Source organism: Abramis brama (assembly GCF_963993115.1).
Source record: "Abramis brama genome assembly, chromosome: 23".
NCBI lineage: Eukaryota > Metazoa > Chordata > Actinopteri > Cypriniformes > Leuciscidae > Abramis > Abramis brama.
In genome coordinates, this window is record NC_139985.1 from 27,236,013 (window position 1) to 27,254,439 (window position 18,427).

The window sequence follows — 18,427 nt, forward strand, 5'->3', positions numbered from 1 at the left end:
AGAAATGATAGCATTTCATGTAAAGATGAGAGAAAGCACTTTAGTTCTTAATCTGACTGTCTACACGTCTCAATCTCTTTATCTCAAGAGGCTTTGATCTTTCTCACATTAGAAAGCAACAAGTGCATCAATACACTTTGACTTCTCTATAGTGGAGAATCTTCACTCAATACTTACTCTGTAAGGTTCTGTCTAAGAAGGTCAGTTCACATACATTTTCCTTTTAATAAACACAGTCAATACATTGATGATTCTAACTGGAATAGAAAACCGATCTCTGATTTTTGAATAGATACATAAAATAAAGGAATTAATTAACTAGTCCAGTTGCTTTATATTATACAGATATTTTAAAGAATCTTAGAAAAAAGCTCAAGTTATTTTCCACTGTATACATGTAATTAAATTTTGGCTGATCAAACACAAGGGCACAAAGTTTGGCTAGTAAGCATTCGCCAGTTAACCCCTGCTGGTCGATGTCACAACTACACCATCTGGCCACAAAAAGCATCCAAAAGCCGCTGTTTATTCTGACAAAATAAAACTTTCCACAACAACACATAATGAGTAAAGATAAATTAGCCGCACTGAGATGAACGGGAATGCTAACAGAGAGCTCCCGTTTATTGTTATCTTCAAATATAATCTAGTCTCTTGAGGTGTTTTCCTCTTTGTCTCTGCACTTGCTCAGAAATGGCTCGTTCTTATTGCTTGTTACCTTATTCATCTGCCATTCAAGCGCACACACTTGATCTATAGAGCTTTTTGCTCTGAATATGCTCAGTGTTTTCCTCCCCTTTTCTCTCTCACATCCCTCTTTCATCATCAAAACCCAACCTGCGCCTCATAATTAATGTGAGGTCCAATTTCCTGAAGATTAAAGGCGAAACAATTAAACGCAGCAGAGAAAGGAGGTGGAAATGGAGGAAGAAATGCAGATAAGAAGCTTTTGTTTGCATGTTTGGAGAACAGCACTGAGGTGTTTTTGAAAGAGCCACTGCCCACAAGAACTTAAAACGAATCCAAGGACAGAGGAGGGATAAGAGACAGTTTATGGTTTTCGATTGGAAAGATGTCAGTTTTTAAGCCTAATTCTTGCTTTCCAACAAAATGTGCAATTAGTTGATCTGAGGCCTTAATACACATTTTACAAGTAAACTGCAGTCTTCACACCTCCTCTGACGATCTGCTCGGTTCGCTTTAAAGGGTCTGGGTTCATTTGAAACACTCACAAAATTCGAGTGAACCTCTAAAACCAGCCAAATGAGAAATCCCAAGCTTTCATCCAACCTTTTGACATCAGGAGAGGCAGCCAAATCACACGATTTTATTATTGCAGACGCATTTGATTCAGATTTAAGTATTTTCAAATTCCTTCAGTAATACAAAATAATATAATATAATGTAATACAAAAAAAATATATAATATAATATAATATAATATAAAGATAAAGAAAATAACAAAAGATAATTATTTATTATTGAAGATAATAAATATATTTTGAATTTAACAAAATTATTAAAATTGTAAAGTGTATTTTGAAGATAACAAAAATATCTTCATGTAACTTTAATCAAAATTATGACAGAACTCATATTATATCATTTTACTTATGAATACCATATTACAAGATAAATGTATGCATTTGTTTAGATTTGTATATATATATATATATATACACACACATATATATAATATATACACACACATATATATAATATATACACACACATAATATATACACACACATATATTATGTAAACAAAAACTTTTATGTTAGATGCGATTAATCGTGATTAATTGATTTGACAGCACTACAATTTATATAAATATATATATATAAATTTTACAATACATTTACTTTACATGGTTCAAGAAGTGACCCAATTCTGATTTGTTTCCTCCCATGTGGCACAGATCGGATATGACCCACGAAACAGGAAAAATATTCCGATTCTTAGATCGGTTTCAGGCCTCATACATATGTGGAAATAATTCTGATATGAATCGGATGTGCATCTGCCATGTAAGCGGACAGTTTGGATATTCCCATCAATGTGAGTCGTAAGTCGTTAAAAAAGTGACAGTGGCAAATGACATCAACTCAGGTGGACACCAACCGGGATCACATGACTTTTTTCAAGGGCGAAAAGGAGATGAAGTCTCAACTCAATGTTTTGCTGACCTTTAACCCCCAGAAGTCGGCGGTATCGCCGGCGATACCAGCTTGCTTTTTTTTTAGCAGTGTAAAAGAAACTCAAAAATACTCGGTTGACTTTGATTTTCCATTGGAGTTTCATACATCAATCGATTCTGTTAAATGTGTATTATTTTTGTGTATACTCACAATAAAAAACAAAGTGTTGTGCTTTTTGCCAAATAAAGAAAAATAAACACGAAGCGAGTTCTGCCTCCTCTCTGTCAGTGTAGTCCATTCTGAAACGCGTCCGAAAATGAACCATAACTCAGTGAATACTCAGTCAAACAGGCATTCAGACATACAGGCATGAAGCTTGAATTCTCATCTTTTAAACGAAGTAATTTTTATAAAAAACAAATATTCACAGTTTATGTAATATGTATGCAAAGAGAGAGATGTCAGTCGTTCTCATCTCAGCTAATTAAGTTTTAATGTGCTCCGCCCACGGAGAGCACGCGCTATTCAAACGCAAATGTGAGCCGATCCAAACAAACCTGTAAAACGCCCATCAGCTGGATAACACACACCGCGAGTTCACTTTCAGACTTATGTACTTTACGATGCTGTGAGGAATAATACTGTCTTGATAATAATCCTGCAAAAATTTACCTCAGAAGTTCTGGAAGTATCATTTCGAGGAGCAAACGGATCCCGCTGAGGAATTAGGTCAGTTCTGTTTGCTTTGTTCTAATCGGAATGAATGAACGCAAAGATGCGTGCTGTTGTGGAGCTACTACAGCTGGCAAAAATACTGTTTAAATATGAATCGCGTTACTATGAATGAATGAACGCAAAGATGCGTGCTGTTGTGGAGCTACTACAGCTGGCAAAAATACTGTTTTAATATGAATCGCGTTACTATGAATGAATGAACGCAAAGATGCGTGCTGTTGTGGAGTTACTACAGCTGGCAAAAATACTGTTTTAATATGAATCGCGAATACAAAGAAAGATTACACTGGAAATATTGTTACAATTATAAATGTTGTTGTAATTGTATAACCTTAAAAAAAAAAATTATATATATATATATAAGGATAGATGTAAACAAAATCTTAAAAGGTCATTATAAGCCTTATCTTTAAATAATTTTATTATGCTTTATTAGTGACACATTTGGGAAGAGAATATATTCCAAATCTGAAAATACAGTATGAGAACAATTAACTGCACAATTACTAGAAATGTTTACCTTGGATATTGTACAATTTGCAAGCAAAATTTGTGGAAAAAACAACAAACCAGTTATATATTGTCCTTGCATTCTTGTGGCTCATTCACACACCTGAATGAAAGGCTCATTACCTATGCAGCCTCATTATGCGGCCCCATTGACTCCATAGGTGTGAATCACGCCCACCCGCATATGGCCTTTCCAAACAAAAAGTGTTTTACAAGATTTAAATCAATGTATTGTGTTATGGGAATGATTAGGCAGGACGATTTTCACATAATTTTGAAGAAAAAATACTAGGCAACGACATCCATTAGTCAAAAGTCTTATTTACATATATTTAGAATGTGTTTTATGGCCTTATTTCAGAAACTTTAGTTTTTTGTTTTTTAAAAAACCATGCATAAACATTATTCTATCAAAAATACAAACATGTACATGCAAGTTGTTCACATATTATGGTAGCCCTGTTTGTGCTAAATAGAGTGAATTTACACCTTTGCCATTAATATGTTTATAAGCAACTGAAAAAAGCACAAATGTCAGGGCATGTCAGAACATCTCAAGGACCCCAAAAACCCCTCAGACTCCAGAGGGTTAAAGATGGAGCAGAAAGCAAAAGCTTGTATTATAATTTCGTCTATATCCATTGCACATCGTGCCGTTTTTACGTCCTTTTCAGCCTAAGCTTTTCAGCCTCAGTACATCTACCTTGGGTTGTTTTGCCAAATGTGTAGTGTAAATGCAGATATCAGATATGGGTTACTTTTAAAAGAAGATCTGATATAGTCAACAAATAGGATTTGGGCATCAAGACCTGCAGTGTAAATGCAGCCTTAAAGACACTGCATGAATGTGCAGTAGGAGAGCTTATTAAACCGTGTAAACAGATTGTTGTGCGGGCTTGAGCAGTCTCCTCAGAGACTCCGACATATGTGTGCTCAGAGCGCTGGGATTGTCTGGGTCCGGGAATGGTCGGAAATGAACATGAAAACCTTACATACTCTCAACTTTTGCTATCTCTCCATTTAATTATACACTGACATTTACATCCACTTGTAATAGAGCTCATTATGGTGGGGGGTCGTCCAGTACTTAAAGTTAGCTCCCTGCCATCTGCAGATGGTGCTCATGCCAGGAGAGTTCAAGAACACTAATTGCAATACTTGTGGGATACGCAGCCGCTCACTGCGGGACACAGCTTACATACTGTAACATCTTTTAAAAGAAATATCACAGTGCATTGCAAGCAACCTGGTTGTCGTTTAACTTGAGTATCGCTCAGTGGGGTCAAACTAGTTTGGGGCCAAATGATGAGAATGTATGATTTTCACAACGGAAGTGAACCAATCAAAAAACGTACTTTAGCTGGACAATAACTTTATTCTAGAGCTGCTGTAAAACCAAAACAATCTTAATTTCCTATTGTCACTGTAAAGCTGCTTTAAAACAATCTGTATTGTTAAAAGCGCTATATAAATTAAGATGACTTGACGACATAATATTTAGCAATCTCACATTTTTTTACATTTCACTCACAAAATAACATAATTTGGAGCATTTCAAAACATGGTGGAACGACAAGTAAATTTTCTCCAATGTACACGTTTGTCAATCACTCCAAACTAGCAACTTTTCATGCTGGGTTGATTATCTAACATATCTACAGTATATCTACTACTCCATTGAAAAAGGGACTGATGATTTATCAAAAGTAACGGGATATCGAATTATACCCTATTAATGGAAAGTGGCATATAAGATCTGTGTGTGAATGAGCATCTGCAGGGTGTTTGAACCCTTAACACATCCGGATCAGGCTAGCCAGACATTAAACTTTCAGTTTACTGAGTTTAGATCTTCTTCATCCGTCTCCTGTGGTCAGCATCTCTTTGGACGCCTGCAGGCGATTCAGGCTTAGCCTAGCGTGAACTTGACACTATAGCGGCAAAGCAAAACTCAATTCTCTTGGGCGTGATAGAAACACACACGCTGACAGTGAATATCCCTGGACTTGCTCACATAGCCTCAGAAGTGCACTGCGTTATCCCTTTCAGTTTATTAGACGGTCTACAAGCCTGAAGGAGGCAATTTAGACATGTTTGAGTCCAGGTATTCCCAAAAGAACATGTTCATATCTCCACACACACACACACAAGCTTTGAGGAATACATGTATTGTGTGCTTCATGTATGAAGGCCTTGAATCAAGACCGGAGTAATTTTATGAACAAATATTGTCATTTGCATTAATGTAAAGCTTATGTTAATGCCTTTCCCGGCTCACAAATGATTTCGAGACTCAACAACAACAACATGGGAGTTACTGTATTACATTTTTTCCAACTAATTCCATCTCTCATTAAAAGTTGTGTCTGCCTCGGGACTTTCTGAATATGTAATTCTGCTTTTGTAAGACATAACGCAGAGTAAAAAACGTTCAGAGAATAGCACAAAATGCATGTCTCAACAATTTTACATGAAGAAAAATATCCTCTGACAAGTTTACCCACAATGCATGGTTCTAGCTAATGAGGATCACTAGCTAAGCCTTGAAATCTGTTGATCTCACACATCAGGGTACCTCTCTAATTAAAGAGTTTCTCAGCCAGAAATATTGCGCTCCACGATCAGACTCCATCTGGATGGACCTGCTCCACCAGGGCCAATGACGGGGAAACAAAAAGACTAACAATGCTCGTCAAAAAATGGGCCACAGATGAGTGCGTTTGCTAATGTGTCCTCTGCCAACACTGAAACAGCCAACAGAAACAAGCAGGGTGCAAAATTACTCCGTCGTGTAAATAAAAAAGTTACTTGCCAGTAACCTTTTTAAGAGCTGCAACATTTACATACATGGTTTAAATCGAATTGTAAGAATGAATAAAAATAAAGTGATCTGACCTTCACTGATGTAAGTTATAATAAAGACCTGTGCTTGCTGGCGGGCAAAGTTGTAGTTAATAGTTAAATAATATTGAGAATCGCACCCTAATCTAAAGTGTGGCCATATATATATATGGTCACACTTTAGATTAGGGTGCTATTCTCAATATTAATAAACTATTATCTACAACTTTTGCCCTTAAATAAAATCCTATAATAATTAGTAAGGTAGTTATAGGGCCCTATCATACACCCAGTGCAATGCAGCGCCAGGAGCAACGCAAGTGTTTTTTGCTAGTTTCAGCCCGACGTAGTTTTCATTTTCACGTGGTTGTTTAAATAGCAAATGCATTTGCGTGCTGGTCTGAAAATGAGGTGTGTTCTGGCACATTGTTATATACAGTAAATACAATGTTATATACATTTTCAAAGGCACTAAAAAAAAATCAAGGCCGCTAAATGCACCGGCCAATGGCAGGTGTGGCCTAAATTTGGACCCTGGAAACAAGCTAACACAGATGTCGGAAACACCTGCGACGAATTCTACTCACCCAAGAGGTTTCTCTAGTCGGCTGGCCGGTGACCCCACAATTTCCCCCAGTGTGCAGAACATCTGTCCAAGGAAGTCCTAGATGGAGTGGGTGGGATCAAGCAGAAGAGGAGGTAAGAGTTTATCAAATTCAACAAATCCCAACGCTCTGCCCTCTTGTTATAGTAGTGAATTGAAAGGCAAAGACGTACGTATAGTTCAAGGGGCTTCTGGGAAGGAGCACGGCCATGTTTTACAACAGAGCACAGCATGTAACAGAAAGCACAAGACACAAATACAATACCAGCCACACACACACTTTCAGGGGTGATCAAACCAGGGAAGAGAGAGAGATAGTGATGATTAGTGGCGTCTACATGATCAGTCTGCATGCATTAATGAGGGGGGATGGAAATACCAGGAATGGGGACAAGGTAAATAAAAAATATCCAAATATATTGTGTCTGTCTACTTACGTGTTTGGAAAGATCAGGACTTTTAGAGTCGACATCATATCTGAATTAAGTAGGAAATGACACACACAAAAAAGAAAAACCATTGTTAGCCAAAGTCTTCATACACATTGAGTAGCTAATTAAAAGATATGCTATAAAAGACTGACTTTAAAAGGAAACAACTACTTTAATGCTTAGAGAAAATACACACAAAAAATGTCTTTCAAGGACTGTAAGCATGCAAAGCTACATAATGATCAAACATGCTTGCCGTTGACAGACACGTTTCATAAACTGTATTAAGTTAAATCTATTGCACTTTAATCTTTTAGTATTAAAGCAATGCATCTGTGACTGAATGCACTAAACATTCTTTACATTATTTTTCTTATTTTCTACACTAAGAATGAAGTTACGAATATTTTTGTGTTCCCAAAAACACTGGGATACTTCTTAAGAATACTCTAACTTAAGAATCTGAAATCCTTAAAATACAAAAGAATGTTCCTAAAAATCATTGTTTTAAAGTTAGCATAACCTCCAACTTGCACAGTGCATTAAAAAACCGAGCGCTGAACTCCCGCCAAGCCCTCATTATTATAATTACTGTAATCTGCAGGCAGTGCAAAAAGACAAAAGTGTTGATAGTCTTTGGCAAGATCAGCCATTCAGTCAGATACTGTAACACCAATATTATTCTTAAGGGAAAAAAATTGAGAATTTTGTCAATAATTGTACTTTACATTATTATAAACATTCTTGCAAACTTCTTTGAATTTATGTTAATAAATTTACATAATTAAATTATTAATAATAAATATCATGATTATTTCATGAATCTGTGAATTACACACTTATCTTTTTAGAAAAAGTCTTTAGAGGAATTTATTTCAAAGGTTATTCTTTTGAATGCACTCCAAATACATAAAGCTTGTTTTTCTACACTGTAAAAAATGATTTTTCAAAGTTGAAAATTAAACAAGGATTATTGGAGTATGTTTTACAAGAAAATACTATTCCAGTCTTTCTACTAAAAACTGAACGTTTAATTCAATGTTTCTTGCCTTTTCTTGTACTTAGTACTATTTTACTAACAGTTTTTGAGTACATATCACACACCTTTTTTTTAGCGTATGGAAAACAATTGAATTTTGAATCCAATATTCTAGATCTGTGCACATCAAGGATGATAACTATAATGATAATGACACAATCGCTTTCAGGGTACAGTACATTACACGACAACCATTTACTAAAAGCGGAAAAGTATAGTTATCAAAATTCACCTGACTTTTAAGAGCTCGACAAAACTGCAGCACAAGCTTATTGGTGCAATTTGACGCAATGTAGTGATTATTTTAATTATTGGTGTGAATGGGCTTTAAATGCAAGACCATGAAATGCAAGTAAGCAACAAATGACAAGAAACCGCTACCAAAACATTTGCTAAATAAACAGACCATTAAAAAATGCATGCTTGCTTAATAACTCGCTTAAGATTATGTTAGTAAGAAGGCCAAAAACAAATTGTAAATCAGACGGTTAGATTCATTTCGGGATCTGACACACTGCATTGGAACATTCCTGATTCCTGAAGATCAGTGACAGAAGAAAGAAGAAGAGGGAGGAGGTGAGAGGCTTTTCTGAAGGAACATTGGTGTGGATGCGAGATTCCTCAGGACAGGGATCTAAAGCAATAACTCACAAATCAAAGCGCAGGCTCTGCTTCTCCTCAAAGAAGTAGTCCAGGATGTACTTCCTGACAAAGTCCGGATTTAGCGTGTTGTCAATCACCTCCGTTCTTCCAAACTAGAAAGTGAATTAGGGACAGCAGAGGAAAAGATAGGGTCAGAGAGAGAGGAAAGAAAGAGGGTGAGAAAATGAAATTGGATCATATAAGGTTCCGAACGAGAATTGGAGGACCGGAAAAATTGAGAATTGGAAAAGTTTGGTACAAAACACAGCAGATATGAGAATTAAGCTGAAACGGCATCTCCTCTCTAATAACATTGGTGAAATCCCCCTGATCTCGCTCTCTTTCTCCCTTGTTACAGTCTTTTTCCTTTACTCTCTGTCTATATCCTCCAGAGACTCGTCTAATGCCGGAGGGTTGGTTTGCTGAGGTGTGTGAGAACTGGGAAGGTTTAGTGAAACTTTAAGTCCTCAGTGGCGGCACTAATTACAGCGCTGTGGCTATTCGACAATTATGTGTGCATAATTCTGGCAAACAGCGAGCTATATCCCTCTGAAACACAGCTGATAGGGCACCTCACTCCGTCATTAACCCCTTTCCCCTTTAAAATCACAGACTCAATAATTGGACAGGTCTTCTCCCCTCTTTCAAAGTCTAAATGCTCTACATGGAATCAGGCCACCTTTTCACACTGAACTGATCCAAGCCAGTGTTTGTTTAGTGGCCTGCATTTCACCTAGAGGCTTAGTGACTTTTCATGCAATATATGTCGACCATAAATTATTCAATGTCTGGAAAACTTTACATAAATGAATGAAAACCCTGCAAACAGTCTGTTTCCATAAGCTGGTAAAAACAGTTGTGTTGTGTTTGCATTACTCTGCGGACCATGAATGTTTTTCCCAGTTTACTCAGATGGGACTTAAAGCAGTGGTATTGAAAAACATATAGAATCACAGAATATTGAATCATAGAATTACAAAATGAATCATCTCTGTTAAAGCTGAAGTCGGCAAGATTTTTTTGATCATATTCACTGAAACCGACACTATGCTCTGACAGAACAACATAAATCAGCCTGTTTTAGAAAAAACCCTGCGCTTCTACCTCCACCTGGAGCCTGTTATTTGTTTTGCAATAATCCACCGCTCCCGGTTCTTCTGGTCCAATCAGCGCAGGGCTGTGTGAGATCTGACTGTCGATCACAGTTCGTGCACACGCCACAGATCCCCCCCTCGCGCACGTCATCACATGCACACGCCTTAAGTTCACAGGTGTGTTGGATTGTACGAGGCATTATGGCGGAGAGAAAATCTACTAACAAGCTTCCAATTCCTCGGTTAACAACCAGAGCTAGGAGGTCCAAAACAACCAAGGAAAAGAAAAAGATGCTTCGATACTGAAGAGACGGGTGCGTTCACAGAAAATCTGTCGAGCACGAACTCGATGGGAGGGTGCTCGGTGGTAGTGGGGGAGGGGCGTGAGAGTTGTAAACATTCACAATTTTGGCTAAGTCCCCTCAATTTGCCAGACTTGCTATAGTCAATATAGCAATATAGCAACACTCAGTCTGTTAAAGGGTAAATGACAAAAAAAAATATCTGAATCTTAAAATGATCTAGTTACAGTAGAAATGCATTCATAGTAATTTCATACATTTTTTGGGGGAAAAATGCTCCTTGAAAATAAAAACTTGTTTAATAACCTTAAGAATGTCAAGTTTAATCATTAAGTTAATAAAACATGCAATAGGCTTAATCACTAATCATGTTCCTCCGTAGGATATTCAAAGAAGGATAAACATAAATAAATACAAATATTTTTTATATTAACAACTAACTTCGCCACTCAAAAAAGCAAGTTTTTTTTTTTTTAACAAAAATGCCTCACTGCTTATTTTAAGTAATAATAAAAGATTATGCCAAAATAGGTACATCAATTGTTTTTTAAAGACACTTTTTTAGCAATTCAAGGACAATTACACTGGCTGGATATTTATTAATTTAATTTCAGAAACTTATTTATTTTTCAGACATTGATAGCATGATCCATATATAAGAGGTTTAGTCAAATAATTGTCTGTATGAATCACATTTATGTATTTTTAAATAATATCTGAACATACAATGCCATCAAAAAATAGTTTAATACTGTACATAATTTTTTTTTTTATATAAATAAAAATGCTAATAAAAATGCTAGAGTTCAATCCAGTTGCCAAACCTTGTAAAAGTCAGGAGTTCAAATTACTTATGCAACAATTAGGTAACAACTTTAATTGCAGTGTCCACCACGGGCTTTCAACCATCTAATGAATAAAATCTAATTAGAAAACAAGTAGTGCGCTGCTGTGAACCCTTCAGACTGCTCTGTTCATTTCAAATCAGAAAGCTAAAAGTTATATAAAGAGAGCCTTAATTATCAGTAATTATTGACAAATGTGTGCAATTGGTATAATCACTGCTCGTCTAAAACAGATAGTGTTCTCTCTAGACTGCATACTAATGTTCTACTGTACGTTTCATTTTACGTTCATCATGCAAAGAAAGAACTAAAAGGTCTATGTAGCTTTGCAATTACTTTGTCAGGAATGACAGCCTTTTAATTAAAATATTTGTTGATAGAATATACTAAGCGGTGTCTTCCTTCACTGTACTCATGATTTTCAAACATTGTGAACTGTATTTCGACTCGTTAAAACCGAAACGAAGTAATTAAAAACTTGATGAAAGATCTAAATTAAGTTCTGCCCCTTTGATTACTATAAGCTTTACAGAACGTTTAGTTATTATCGCTTCTAATGTGAGCTGAATTACGTTAGTTGCATTCATTTAACTGAGAGTGAACACTGATATATAAGTACTTAAAATCTCCCTGTAGTCAATCATTTATCCCTTTAAACTCATCTTTGATCACCAAAATTACATATTTAAGCATTTTTTCTTTAAATTTCTTTAAAAAAAACCATTTGTTCATACCTTAAAACAGCTTGAATGTAACTCTACACCCTTGCCTGATTTAGTATACACGGTTCTATGAATATGTAAATGAGCCCCGCCTCCACTCACTCGCACCAGCTCAGTGTCTTAAAGCATATTAAAAACACTATATAGACATACTGTACAAACAGTATTAAAACCTTGATTTTCAATTTTCTTTAATGATGTTCTATTGCAAAGTACTGGAGGAAATGGGATTGTTATATACAAAAAAACAATAATTAGTAGACTTTTAGAACTGTACCACAATTTCTACTTGTATCACATAGTTGCTGACTTCTTGTAAGACCTCATGTAACAGTTATCGTTAATAATTGTGTCCTTGTTATTTTTTTATTAGATTTTTACGTCTTTTTTTCCATTCTTTTATTTTTTTCTTTACTTTTTTCCCTCCTTGATGTGTACAAAAAAGCAAAAACTGTTTAAAAAAATAAAAGTAAAAAACAAAAAAACTGATATGTGTCTGATAAAATTGGAACTTCAACAGTTGTAAATGCAGGACTGGTCAGCAATATTTTAAAAAGAGTAAATTGAAGTTAGAAATTAAACATTTAGTATAAACACAATGCATCATGTTGTTATGCATTATTTCTGGTGCATATGAAGCTCTTTAATAATCTAACTAGCCTCAAAATCTAAGAAATTGTTTGGTTCATACTTCCTTCACTACATAAAGGTTATGTGAATCCCCTGGCCCACGGCTTCATCAGACAAACAATTCAAGCCATGTTTCTTCCATGTGACAACACACGCGCACTCACACACACACACACACACACACACCTGCCAGTGAAAGGCAGTGACCCGTATTGGTCAGTGCTGTCATATCTACAGACTGCACACACAAGCCAGAGCGAGCTTAAGACCGTATGTCAGCACCAAAGGGTCTTTTGGTGGTCACAGTGATCAAATTTAGAACAATGTAAGTTATTTTACATGGTAATAATGTGAAAATTATAGTAAGCTGGTGATTTACATTTGTGCTGCGGTAATAAATGGCCAGTTTTCTTATTTAATGTACACTATAGGGGCATTCGCACCAGAGGAACGTTTTCATACTGGCGGAAGTAGTGTTCACACTGCAGGAACTGGGAATGATTTTAGCTCTAGCAACCCCTTTTGGGAGGACTAAATTAGCTCCTACTTCAGTGATTTAAGTGTACGCTGATTGGCTGAACACATGCCATACGAAACTCGGGTATTTTTTAAAAAGCTGTGAACACACAGTTTACATATATTTACTCCACAAACTCCCTCCTCCACTGGTGGCTAGTTCCTATAAGGGATCTGGTGATCCAGTTCTCATTATCGGTATTGGTTTGATACGGACCATCAGTACAGGACTGATCCAAATTCGATTCTGTGCTTTACCCATGGTTGTTACTGTTAAGCTCAAAAAAGGATAAAGAAGGATCAGCACAGAAGGTTTAGTGCATTATATTCCAAGTCTTCTGAAGCCATTAAATTGCTAATATGTAGTTAATGATGTATAGCTAGATATTAGTACAGTACTGAAAAAACAGTACTGGTATCGGTTTGGCATCGTATCGGCAGATCCCAAAGGCTGCAGTATAGTTATTGGTATCAGACACGAAAAAGTCTAGCCATCCCTTGTACCGATAACTGAGTCCCTATAACTACCCGGTGCGAAAGCCCCTTATATCATGTTAATCATTGGGCATTTTGTTGGCCTGTGTAGTTCTTGCTGATATTAATACAATTACATGTTGTTGTTTTTTGATAATTTAATTTTTTTTATTATGATGTTAAAATGCCAGCATACTGTATAAGTAACATAAATCAAAAATCAGATGAAGACTTTAAGGATATTTTGTTACTTTTGTACAATACACTTGATGCCCAATGTAAATCTGTCACATCTGGGTCTTCATCTGGATACATAAAAAAAAGAAGAAAAAAAACTTTAAATAAAGGTTTAGTTTATATCAAATGATGGATTTTTGTGTGGTTTCTTTTTTTAAGAAAAACTCGACAATAGCTACCATAGCTATCTTTAACGCTCACACTACTGTACACAGAGAAGTCAATTCTTGACATCCCGAGGTGATGGTTCTGTCAGAAAGCGAGCTCTTGCGCAGGGATTGCATGGACACTGGGCAGGATGTCATGAAAGCACTGAAGCCTATATAATAAAAAGGCCCAAAACCTCTTCTCAGTACAGAAAACCAGTCAAGATCCTCACAGAAATGAGTTGAGGAGACCATGCCTGTCAGTTCTGTAAAGTGTATCTGTGTTATATAGTGTGAGATAGAGTGACCGTGAACAGAACCAGCACTTATCATCTCCTGTTGTTCAAATGCGTGTATTATTGAGGGTTAAAAGGCAAAAGTACCTCTTTATCACACCTGAAGACTGAAATTTAACTCAACAACATGGCCAGACTGATATAAGTTTATGTCCTTGCATGTTTTATCCAATTATAAAGGGATCTGTGATTCCCATAACATTCCATAAGCAAGAAATGAAAGCAAAATCCAAAAATCACAAATAATAACCTTTCATTCAGATCACCTGAACTCTTTAATGACAGTCTCTCCTGTTCATCAGAATATGAGCAGATTGATTATAAAAATAGACAGCTGAGAAGCGAAATGTGCCAGGATTTATTGCTGTGGTGAGCTGTCATCGCCTACACGAAACTCTACAAATATTCAGCCGGTGTATGAGGTCTGCTCCAGCTCTCAGCTTTATATGTTACAGTCAGGGGACAAGGCACTGGAGGAGAAATTTCATTTTTTTTAATACAAGGACCTCTGTGTTGTATTTAACATTTTGAGAAGTGTGAGTTTTCAAATCAGAAATGAAATTCAGATGGAAAAACAGTGATTTCTTTATCAGTTGCGGTTATATTGAGGTTTATACTAGTTCTGATAATTACTACAACATATATATATATATATATATATATATATACACACACACACACACACACACTCATGTGGTTCAAGACCTTACATTTCAGTCAGAAGATTTAAAATGGAAGTAATTCACTGAAAATCTTTCACTCCCACTACAGCTCTAAAAATCATTCACACATCCACACAGAGGCACATTTGGCACTTTAAAAGACATGTGAGAACTAATGAAATTTGTCACATATTTTAGGGATTACCGTCCTGAATTTTTCAAAAAACTATTTTATCGCATGACTTCAGAAGACTTGGAATATAGCGTATGAATCATATAGACCACATTTCAGCTGCTCTTTTGATGATTTTTCATCATTATGAACTTTATGAAAAGTTTGTAGTGTCTGTATGCTTTTATCATAAGAACAGTGTGAACATTCTTTAAAATATCTTCTTTTGTGTTACACAAAAGAATGTTATATGTATATTAGGGCTGTCTGCGTTAAAGTGTTTACATATGCGATAAATGCATTCAAATAATTGGTTGCACTTTATTTTACAGTCCTGTAAATACTATGTACTTATAATAGCAATTACAAATATAGCTGCAAGCAGCAATTACCGGGGCCAAGCAGAATAAGACGACAAGACATGCCAACATTGCTGAAAGTGTCAGACCAACTGCAACAATGAGCAATTAAAGACTTTAAAGAGGATTTTATGCAAAATGCCTGAAAAATCATAGAAACAATAATTAAAAATATGATTTTATGGATTATCACTTTCGACCAATAGGTGGCGCAGTTACAAAACTGATGTGATGTGGTCAGAGTGAAGTGACAATGACACATACAAAGTTTGGTGTTAATATGTCAAGGCATTGCAGAGATAAAGCCTGAATAGTGCTATTAGCATCATGCCTCAACTTTGCTGCTGCGCTATACGAAAACGGTTTCGTCTATCGACACGAAATCCATAACTTTTAGTCGGCACGGTCTGGAGATGATACGATTCGATTTTGGTGAAAATCGGACAAACGGTCTAGGAGGAGTTTGAAAAAGTAGGTTTTGACTGAAAATCAAGATGGCGGACAGGAAGTTCGGCCAAATAAGGAAAACTTGGTATCCATGTTCTCGGCTTGACCCAAGGAATCTATTAAGACCAGTGGCATTTCAATAGCCAGATTTATGCAAAAGTTATTAGCCTTTTTGGTAATTTTGTTATAACTTTTGACCACTAGGTGGCGCTGTTTCGAAATATTTTGAGTACCTTCAGGGGATGGTGCTGAAGGCACATTCTGAGTTTCGTAATATTACACCAATGCATTTGTTTAGTATAGCATTTTATTTCACAAAACTGTATTGAAGTCAATGGGAATTTCATGTTTTGTTCTATTATAGCGCCACCAAGAGGCTCAGTCCCACAATTTTTTTTATGTGTCCTCAGAGTGAGCCCATACATATGTGTGTCAATTTTGGTGAAAATATCTCAATTCACTTCAGAGTTATAGACATTTATATGGAAAAAGACGTAAAAAATGACTGACACATGACTTTGATTTAATTTTACTACCCCTTACTATCAATATTTTCGCATTTGGGCAATGTTATTAAGTTAACAAGCTATGATTCCAAACTTCTGACGGTGGTTTCGTCTCGATCGGACAAACGGTTTCAAAGATATCGCCTAATGTTTTTTAAGCGCTAAATCACAACGCTACACAAACCGTAAGGCGAAACCTAGCATGTTTGGTATCGTTGGACTCGGCAACGATTCAGGAGTCGAATGAGATGAGTTTCGTGAAAATAATTTGATCACATCCAAAGTTATAAGCATTTGAAAAAATAAATTCACCACTAGGTGGCGCTGTTTCGAAACTTATCACGCTCCTTCAGGACATCGCTGATGACCCATACCAAGTTTCGTAACAATTCGTTCATGCATTCTTAAAATACAGCATTTTAGCACAAAATTCAAAATGGCCGACAGTCAAAATGGCCGATATGGTAAAATTGGATATCATTCGAATCGGCATGTTACCCTGAATCTAACGAGACCAATTTTATGAATTGTGGACAAACTGTTCAGAAGTTATAAGCAAAAATAGCCATTTTTCATATCTCCGGACCAGTAGGTGGCGCTGCGCCGAAACGCAGCATGTTGCCTCAGGTCATGCTTGTGATGACATGTACCAAGTTTGGTCTGAATCCGATAAAGCGTTGCGGAGATACAGCCCTACGACTGTTTTCGCAAGCGCTACGTAAAATTTGTTCATGTGTTTATTGAAAACGGTTTGACGAATCAATTTGAATTCCTTAACTTTTTGTCAACACTGCCTGAAGATGATCTGGTTCAATTTTCGTGCAAATCGGACAAACCATCTAGGACGAGTTCGAAAAAGTAGGTTTTTCGAATGATTCAAAATGGCGGCCATATTTTTATTACGGAAAATGAAAAGAAAAGTCATTATTACGGAAAAGTCATAGGGTGCAATTGAATCGGCATGAGCTCAGGAATCAGAGGAAAAAATAATTTTGTTGATTGGCCTTACGGTTCAAAAGTTATTAGCAAAATAAAAGTGAAACTTTGGACAGGTGGTGGCGCTAGAGGGAATGACTTAGAAACACCAAAATTGGTGTATTTAATGTTGGGACTGTCCTCTATCAGAATGTCAAACCAAAACAACTTTCCCGCAATCGGTTCTATGGGCTGCCATAGACTCCCATGGCGGAAGAATAATAATAAGAAATGGAACAGATACAATAGGTGCCTCCGCACCTTCGGTGCTTGGCCCCTAATAACTGGGTTATAACTATGTACCTACCCTAAACCCACCCCTACCTTACTTAAACCCATGTAGTTCCCTTATATTACCAGTACTTTCTTGGGTGAGTACACTGTAAGTACACATACAGTAAAATAAAGTGTAACCAAATAATTTAATGCAAATAAATTACAGAAGGACGTGAAATTGCGTCATTAATGTAATGTCACCGCTTTTTGGCCAGATGATACGCAAACCAGTGTCTCGCTAGTGAAGTTTTGATGGATGTAGATTATAATCAAGGTAAAGACGATTGCGGTCACGTACAGGAGTCATAACACACTTACTGCACATTTGAGTCCGTTATATTGATGGACAAAAAAAAGTGTATGTGCGCTCTTGATGCACTGATCGCACATTGTATTTATCCACATTTCAGCCCATTCACATTGTTTCCACACACATTCAGGATAATGTTTTGATATGTCATGTGTATGTTGCTGTGTTTAATAACTCTGAATAGATGCGTGTACTGTAGTTGGCACATGCAGTCAGGTCAAGGTGTTTGGTTTAGGGTTTTTATGGCATCTCCATGTGGTCCTGTTCAGTATGACTTGTCTAAAAGCTCCTTACTGTTGCACTGTACACATACACCAGGGATGGCGCTAGTGCTGGGCTAAGGGGGCTTAAGCCCCGGGTGTTTTTAGTAAAGCCCCAAATATTTTGTTACCTTGTCTTTCTCATAGAGTAAAACAATTAATCAGAAAAACAAATGTGAATAAGATTGCAGCTGCCGCGATTACTTAATCATGAAAAGTGCATATTACAGTTTGGTTTTTTTTAATTAAAGGTACTTA

The 18,427-nt window shown here is 36.4% G+C and overlaps 1 protein-coding gene across 2 annotated transcripts in view; it reads right to left on the reverse strand.

Moving 5' to 3' along the window:
- cpne5b (copine Vb) overlaps nucleotides 1–18,427 on the reverse strand; it is a 177,392-nt gene that overhangs the window by 103,432 nt on the left and 55,533 nt on the right. Inside the window, exons 4-7 of one of the 2 annotated variants that reach the window (XM_084101388.1) lie at nucleotides 8,950–9,053; nucleotides 7,266–7,305; nucleotides 7,002–7,019; nucleotides 6,812–6,888 (exon numbers count right to left, since the gene is read on the reverse strand). In XM_084101388.1, the coding sequence (XP_083957514.1) occupies nucleotides 6,812–6,888; nucleotides 7,002–7,019; nucleotides 7,266–7,305; nucleotides 8,950–9,053 (239 nt within the window). The remainder of the gene's footprint in view (nucleotides 1–6,811; nucleotides 6,889–7,001; nucleotides 7,020–7,265; nucleotides 7,306–8,949; nucleotides 9,054–18,427) is intronic. The other variant, XM_084101389.1, reaches the window with a different exon arrangement.